The sequence below is a fragment of the Bos javanicus genome, chromosome 2 (assembly GCF_032452875.1).
Source record: "Bos javanicus breed banteng chromosome 2, ARS-OSU_banteng_1.0, whole genome shotgun sequence".
NCBI classification, from domain to species: domain Eukaryota; kingdom Metazoa; phylum Chordata; class Mammalia; order Artiodactyla; family Bovidae; genus Bos; species Bos javanicus.
The window spans coordinates 25,801,181-25,809,358 of record NC_083869.1 but is presented as its reverse complement, the minus strand read 5'-3'; the positions used below and the strand labels follow the sequence as shown (position 1 = coordinate 25,809,358).

Here is an 8,178-nt window from a genome sequence, read left to right as displayed (position 1 = left end):
GGAGCCTGGTAGGCTGCAGTCCATGGGGTCTCTAGGAGTTGGTCGCGACTGAGCGACTTCACTTTCACTTTCCACTTTCAGGCAATGGAGAAGGAAATGGCAACCCACTCCAGTATTCTTGCCTGGAGAATCCCAGGGATGGCAGAGCCTGATGGGCTGCTGTCTATGGGGTCGCACAGAGTCGGACAAGACTGAAGCAACTTAGCAGCAGCAGCAGCAGCCTTTTTGTTTAAATAGCAATCAGATTTGGCAAATAAGAATGCCTCTAGCTTGCTTGTCCCAGCCTGGGCAGCACTCCCCCCAGGCATCCATAGTGGAGGTCGAAGAGCTTACAGTAGCTCAAAAGGAAGCACACTAAGGGACCAGGTCCGCTTCCACAGTGCGGAAAGGTGCCTGCATGAGTGTGCACCGTAGGACTCCCTGGCCTCTGACACGTATGCGGGAAAGGGCTCCTTCCTGTCCCAGGTTTCGCAGGTAATTGATTTCTGGTCTCCTGTGGAAAGATGTAGGTCTGCCCGGACTCGGGAGCAAAACACTAAGTCCCCTCTCTTTGCTGGCCCCCAGGGCACTGGGACCACCTCTTCAGCAGTCAGACTGTGTCAGCCGAGCTGTGCAGTCACTGCTCACCGATCTTGGGTGGCACCTTGTTGGAAAGAAGACGGGCATGCAAGGACAGGGCTTGCAAAGTGCTCAAACATAGTATTTGGGCTGCATTCAGCCCATTCCTCTTCAGCAAGATGTTTCTATTTGCTGGCTTTGGGCATGGAGGATGGCCTGGTGTTGGGCTTTCCCGTGGCTCAGACGGTAAAGACTCCGCCTGCGGTGCTGAAGACCTGGGTTTGATCCCTGGGTTGGGAGGATCCCCTGGAGGAGGACATGGCAACCCAATCCAATATTCTTGCCTGGTGAATCCCCATGGACAGAGGAGCCTGGTGGGCTACAGTCCATGGGGTCGCAAAGAGTCAGACACAGGTGAGCGACTAAGCACACAGCATACAATGTGAGTGCAGAGGGCACCAATACACGGCCCAGACTCCGAATCAGAAGTTGGTGTTGGTTGGGCTAACCGCTGGCGCCGCACGGCAAGTTGGACCACTTCATCCGACTTCTCATGTAAGTCTCCTGCGGTACCGGGAGAACCGTACCCAGGAAGGCTGGATGCAAGATGGTTCAGAGGATCCCTGCACGGTCTGCGGCCTCTCAGAGAGGAAGCGGTGTACCCGGAGGTTGTACGCGGAGCGGAGTAGGCCCAGCCCAGGAGGCCCACTCTGCTGAGCGGTCACACGGACCGTGGCCGCCGGCGGGAGGCCTCAGCGGCTATTCCCGGCCTCTAATGCCTTCCAACGCGGTAAAGACACCGCGGAGCCCCGCCTGCCCTACCGGATGAGATCTGGGTGTCCGGACGGTCCCCCGCAGGACGCTTCCTGGGCCGGAGGCAGGCAGATGGCCAGCTGTCCCTCCTGGGCCGGGCAATGGCTGGCAGCGAAGGTTTGGGGGAGTATACACTGTGGGGAGCGTTTTCCTGAGCCCAAGGAAGCGTGTCCCGAGACTGAAGAACTTTTTCTTTACAAAGGTGACAGGAACAACAGTTTTTATGGACTTTTCTTTCCACTTAGAGAGCCACCCTCGTACAACCTCTGGTTTGCTCAAAGACAGCATCTACAGGCTTCCTCCCCCGCGCCTTACTGTTTTCTCCCGGTAGTTCCTTGCAGGTGTGTGCAGCTTGCAAGAGGGCGCACTCGCCTGGTGGGCCTTAGCGCGGCGGTGGGGATTTCTAGTATCTCTGGGGGTTTCAGTGGGGCCTCATAGAGGTCAGGGCCCTGCCCAGAGAGAGAAAAGCGAGATAGCAAATATTTTTCCCTCGGGTTGTCCTGGGTGTCCTGCCAAGCTTAGCTTTGGCGGTAATCACGGCTTGGGTTTTTCCCAGGCTCACTATTTGCAAAAGTTGTGGCCGGAGAACTTCCAGATCGCCAGGAGGAACGTCGCAAGAGAGGCGGGAGGCACTGGAGCGTGTGCGCTACTATCCAGCGCCCTGGGCGGCCGCCCGGCCCCGCCCAGGGTCACAGAGCTGCCGGCCTCTCGGCTGCCGCCCGGTTGGAGATGGAGGCGGGAGCACGCGGCAGCGGGGCGCGGGGCTTCCCGTGCCCAGCCCCGGGAACTCCCTCGGGTCCAAGGTGTGCTAGGAGTGAGGATGTGCTCGGGCCTCTGCGTTTGCTGTCCGGCTGTAGGGTGTGTAAGTACGTTGGGAGAAGAGAATTACCCTCATCTTCGTCTCCAAGTCCCGCGCCTGGAAGCCCAAGGCAGATTTCTCTGGAGATAACAAAGACACTTTGTCACTTTGGGCGCTGCCTCGGTGCAAATCTTTAATTGCAAGGGAGTAGGGGAAAGAGGGGGATCGAGTGTCTCAAGCAACCCAAGCGCGGGTCTCCAGGCGGCAAGGCCCCCTTTGATCAGGAAAATCCAATTATTTGTGTATATACATTTCCCACATAGTGATTACTTCATTAATTGTCCCGCCTTTATCTCCTCCCTTCCCATCCCCCCTAATAATCAGTTCTTTTATCCAGACCAACAAACACACCATAGGAGCTTTGTGGATTCAAAGGATTTGCTTTCGCTTCTGAAAGAGCCGCTATTCTTTGATGATTGGGTAGCGGCAAACTTCAAAGCCATAAATCTTCCCTCTGACTGGCTGGCGGCCCAGCAAAGTCCTTATCAAATTCTTGGAGGTGATCCTGAAGCGCTCAGACCGCGCGCGGGGCGAGCGAGCGGGGTGCGACGAGGGGCGCGGGCAGGGAGGGCCCCAGCGCGCAGGGCGGGCGCCGGGAAGGGACGCTAGGCGGCCCTTCGTCCTCGCCCTCGGGTCTCCATGCCTCAGCAGCGCCCTGCTCCGCAGCCAGCGGCCCGCAAGCCGTAGCCATGGCCGCCGTGGCCGTCCTCCGGAACGACTCGCTACAGGCCTTCCTACAGGTCAGGGCTGGGCTGGGAGGCGGGCGAGGGAAAGGTGGGAAGGGCCGTGTCTGGATCTTTCCTGGTACTCTGTGCCTCCTGAATTTCAAAGAGAATCCCGCTAGGTGGGTGCCAATGAAGTGAGACATAGGGGTGCCCGTACCAACTTCACACCCAACCTTGGTGTCAAGAGTGTGGCCTCTGCGGGGAGGGACGCGCGTATGCGGGGGTTGTTCGGAGGTGCGCCTCTGGCTGAAAACCGGCCCCAGCTCACAGCGCTGGGCCCTCCTGGGGCGGGCGGAGGAGGAGCGCGAGAGTAGAGTGGAAATGAGAGCTTAAAACATGGGAGGGAAGGCAGATGAGCAGCCGGGCTGTGGGTGTTTCCAGACCCTTTCTGACCGCGGAGTCGGGAGTGGCCCGTCGGATCGCTCCCCTCCTACTTTGTGCCTGCTTCCTTTGAGACTGGATAGCGACTCTCTGCACCAAGTAGTTTAACAGGAAGCGCTCGCGCTTTCTGCATCCAGGTAGCGAGGGCACCAAAAGTTTCCCCTAACTGGTGGGTGCGTGCGCAGGGTGCGGCGGCCAGGGGAGGGACTGCCGGGACAGGGGAGGGGCGGCGGTATTACAGCCGGCGTGCGGGAGGCGGGCCGACCCGGAGACCGCGCTTGGAGCGCTTAACCTTTTGTCTCTTCTCCGCCCTCCCCTGCCGCCGCCTATGCAGGACCGCACCCCCAGCGCCTCCCCGGACCTGGGCAAGCATTCGCCCCTGGCGCTGCTAGCCGCCACCTGTAGCCGTATCGGCCAGCCGGGCGCCACGGCGCCCCCGGATTTCCTGCAGGTGTCCTACGACCCCGCGCTGGGCTCGCCCTCCAGGCTCTTTCACCCGTGGACCGCTGACATGCCAGCGCACTCGCCCGGCGCACTGCCGCCCCCGCACCCCAGCCTGGGGCTGACACCACAGAAATCGCACCTGCAGCCGTCCTTCGGGGCGGCGCACGAGCTGCCGCTTACACCCCCTGCCGACCCCTCGTACCCCTACGAGTTCTCGCCGGTCAAGATGCTGCCCTCGAGCATGGCGGCGCTGCCCGCCAGCTGCGCGCCCGCCTACGTGCCCTACGCGGCCCAGGCCGCGCTGCCCCCCGGCTACTCCAACTTGCTGCCCCCGCCGCCGCCGCCACCGCCGCCCACGTGCCGCCAGCTGTCCCCCAACTCGGCCCCCGACGACCTCCCGTGGTGGAGTATCCCGCAGGCCGGCAGCGGTCCGGGAACCTCGGGGGTTCCAGGGGGCAGCCTCTCTGGCCCCTGCGCCGGGGGCCCCCACGCGCCGCGCTTCCCCGCTACGGCGGCCGCCGCTGCAGCTGCCGCCGCCGCGCTGCAGCGGGGCCTGGTGTTGGGCCCGTCGGACTTCGCGCAGTACCAGAGCCAAATCGCTGCGCTGCTGCAAACCAAGGCCCCCCTGGCGGCCACGGCCAGGAGGTGCCGCCGCTGCCGCTGCCCCAACTGCCAAGCGGCGGGCGGCGCCCCGGAGGCAGAGCCGGGCAAGAAGAAGCAGCACGTGTGCCACGTGCCGGGCTGCGGCAAGGTGTACGGCAAAACGTCGCACCTGAAGGCGCACCTGCGCTGGCACACGGGCGAGAGGCCCTTTGTGTGCAACTGGCTCTTCTGCGGTAAAAGCTTCACGCGCTCGGACGAGCTGCAGCGGCATCTGCGGACTCACACGGGCGAGAAGCGCTTCGCCTGCCCCGAGTGCGGCAAGCGCTTCATGCGCAGCGACCACCTCGCCAAGCACGTTAAGACGCACCAGAATAAGAAGCTCAAAGTTGCTGAGGCCGGAGTAAAGCGGGAGGACCCGCGGGACCTGTAAGCCCATCTAGGGGCTAATCGAGACCTCTCCTGCCTCGGGCTCCCTACCCAGCACCTCTTCGGGGAGGTTCGGGTGCGGGGAGGCGGGTGGCCTGTGGGCAGCCGGCCAAAGGGAGACCTAAGAGAGGCACTTGCCTCTTCCTGCTTGCCTGCCTCCCAGGGCGACGCCAGGCCTCCAGCTCCCTGGCCGGCCTGTGGACGGGACCCTGTATCCAGGAGGAGCAGGGGTGGTAGAGTTGAGAGCTCGGCGCCAGGAAAAAGAGGCTCTGAACCATTTTCCCCCAATCTGGGAGACCTGAATTTAGGGGGACCCATCCTGGGCTGACCTTTGTGTATAGCAGACGCTACTGAAATCAAAACGGAAGGACCTTGAGAGATTTGAAATAGTGCTCAGAGTTTTTTGCTAGGACTTGGGCCGGGCTCTGTACAGGTTATTTAATAGCTTTCTTAATAATTATAATATTAATTAAAATGTTACTTTTGTCCTCAGCTCCATGCAGAGCTACAGCATGAATTGTCTCTGTAAAGCAATCAGCAGTTGCAGCGTGAAAATAAATACGTTAACTCCGGGGTCACCTCGGCAAGACCCCGCTGAGCCGGTCTCACTTGATCTTTTCTTCTTCCGGGAGGCTTTACAAAGCGGTCAGGTTTCGCCAGGAATTTGAAGGCTCCTGTGGGCTGCCTATGTCCGAGGCTTCTTTGGTTTGGAAGGTTCTGGGCACGTAAGTTGGGCGCAAAGATGCGGAAAGTAGGAGGGCAGGGTCAGTTTTGTGGTTAAGAGGTTAGGGTAAGATTTTCCCATCACACCTTGAGTTTCTCGCGCGGCCTTAGGACTTGACCGGAGACTGTCGGGCTTCTTTTAAAAGTTGATACCTGCTGTACATATAGTACGCGATCTTTTTATCTGGTGAATTGCCTGTGTCTTTCTGGTTGTTGGTACTCTCAGAGTTCACAGGTAAACTGGGCTTCCTCCTGGCAGCCGGCCATGCTGCGGTCTGCAGAAGTGCTAGTAACTCAAGGATCTGTTCAAGATGAGATTCTGGACAGTTACAGAGTAACTGGGGGCCCTTTTTCAGATGGGTCTTTGCTCCGGAAAGAACCGCCTCTCTGTATTTCAGCCCCGTCATGATACACAACTTTGTCTTGCTTGTTCTCTTAATTCTTTTGCCGTGGAAATCATACCAGTATTGTTTCACAGCAGCCACTTTGGGATTTCTCCCTAGGCCTGGAAGTTTAGCTCCCTTTTGTGTCTTGGGACTTTATTTTTTCAATCACTGCAGTAGACTAAGATTTTTCTCAGGGAGGAGCCAGAAATACTCATCTCTAGGTTTTTCACCTGTCTCTAAAATGTGAAAATTTAAATGTGAAGTTTACAACTGTTTGAGTTTTTAACCTGAAACTGAAACCTCAATTTCTGACTTAGAATTAGCAAAGAACAGAAATTGCTCTCAATTTTGTCAGTGTTAAATTGACTGGTATCATTAATGCCAAATTTCCATGGGACTAGTTTTTTTTTCATGGTAGTAGAGGTGTATATAAATTGATAGGATTTCACAGTTAACACACTGTGTTACCTTGCCTTTTGTTTGAAGTCAAACTTAGGGGTAAGTTCTTGAAAAGCAGGAGGGTTGTGCTCCGAGAACTAATGTATTAAGTAAAACTCAACCAGCAACATAATTGAGATGAAAATTACTTTTACACTCCTAAGAAATAGCATTTTTTACTTTGTAATTTGGGACAAGGTAGTAACTACTAAAATCATTATGGGAATAGGTCTTAGAACCAGTTACTCTTGTTAGGGATTTGGGGATTATTTAATGACAGATTGGAATTCTTTACCTGGGAAGGGCAGTTTGAGCTGCCTAAATTCTCAAGGCTATGACGTTTGCAAGTGATAGTAATAAAGATGCTGCACAGTAACACTAATATACATCTAATGTGTGATCTTAATCTACATCAAGATTCTTGAGAATCATTTCTAGGAAGAAGTACAGAAACTCTCACACCTGAACCATGCCCTGGGATTGACTTCAGAGCCCAAAAGGTTTTTTGGCAGATGGTAGGAAAAGAGGAATCCTTGTTAGAGAGTAAAAACACCAAGGGCTTCCTTTAAGCTTGAAATGATTCTCTTATGTGGAAGAGAATGCCCTTGGTAAAGAAATACAACTGACAATACTGTAGTGAATCTACTAGCTTATTGACAGCTATGATTGTTTAGCATTCAAACAGATGAAGTGTTGAAGATAAAGTTTCCTTATAACTTTAACTTTGTCATTAAGAAAAAAAAGGTAAAATGTATGAAATTTAGTCTCTAAACAGATAAGGTGTTGAAGACAGTTTTCTTATAACTTTGTGATGGTGAAGAGAAAGGTAAAATATATTTGGAATTTATATAAAAATATAATATTTGTAACTTTAAAAAGTAGAATGAAGTCATCTGATGAAAGATCACTTTCTTCTGTTTTTACTTAATTGAACCTGCAAATTTTAAAAGCTTGGTAAAAGTACAGGCTCTAGATTAACTTGGTACAGCTGAAAGACTGTTCCTTCCTCTCAGTGCAAATCTGTTTCAATTACTTTAGAAAAAAATTCTATGCCATTATTCAAGTAGAAGCCAGGAAGTCACAATAATGTGATATTATTATCCAAGTGTAGGAAAGCATTTCATGTTTATACTGAAAAATAAGCTAATAAATTCTCAGAAATACAAATTGGACAGTGAAGAAATGTATTAGATTATGTAAGCTGTTAAAATGTGAACTGCTGCTGCATGCTTTATTTGTTTCATTGAACTGCAACCTACTATGGTATTAACCACTTAGGACTTCCAAAAATTATTTTAAAATACATCAGTATGCAAGAAAATATGCGTGAATTATGTAAATTAAGCACACTTAGCAGAAATTTTAATGAAATTCAAATTTAAAAGTTCAGAAGCAAATTACTGTTAATGTAAACTAAAATTTATTTTTTATGTGGAACTTAGCCATCATCCAAAAAGAAAGTTTGAATCCAGTTGAATCCACCAACTGGATTCAAGGCTTTACTTAAAGACCCCAGAACCCAATTCAACTGAGTTTTAAAAACCAATTGAAGAAACTATGTTAATGATGGCTTCAAGTGTCAATAGACATTTTTTAAGCAACTGTTTTAGTAGCATGCAAATATAATATAAAGATATTTCAGAAAATTCTAAAATAAGTGTGACATGATTAAGTCATGTCACATTTAACACAGTTGATAAATGAACTATTTGAAAACATGAGAACATGGAGAAACTGAGTTATTACTAATTTAGGTAATTTGGAGTTACATGTTTCTGAACTTGTTAACAACTCTATAGTTTTCTGCTTTTCTTGAGGGATA

At 52.6% G+C, this 8,178-nt stretch overlaps 1 protein-coding gene across 2 annotated transcripts; it reads left to right on the top strand.

Annotated features, from left to right (window-relative positions):
• The first annotated feature begins 392 nt into the window (after positions 1-392).
• SP5 (Sp5 transcription factor) lies at positions 393-5,407 on the top strand. 2 transcript variants are annotated; one of them, XM_061435596.1, is made up of 2 exons: positions 393-2,233; positions 3,671-5,407. In XM_061435596.1, exons 1-2 carry the CDS (start codon positions 2,192-2,194, stop codon positions 4,811-4,813), a joined length of 1,185 nt encoding a protein of 394 aa, XP_061291580.1. In that variant the 5' UTR covers positions 393-2,191; the 3' UTR covers positions 4,814-5,407. The 2 variants fall into 2 exon arrangements, with proteins under 2 accessions (XP_061291580.1, XP_061291569.1); XM_061435585.1 differs by having other exon boundaries at positions 393-2,970.
• The last annotated feature ends 2,771 nt before the right edge of the window (positions 5,408-8,178 follow it).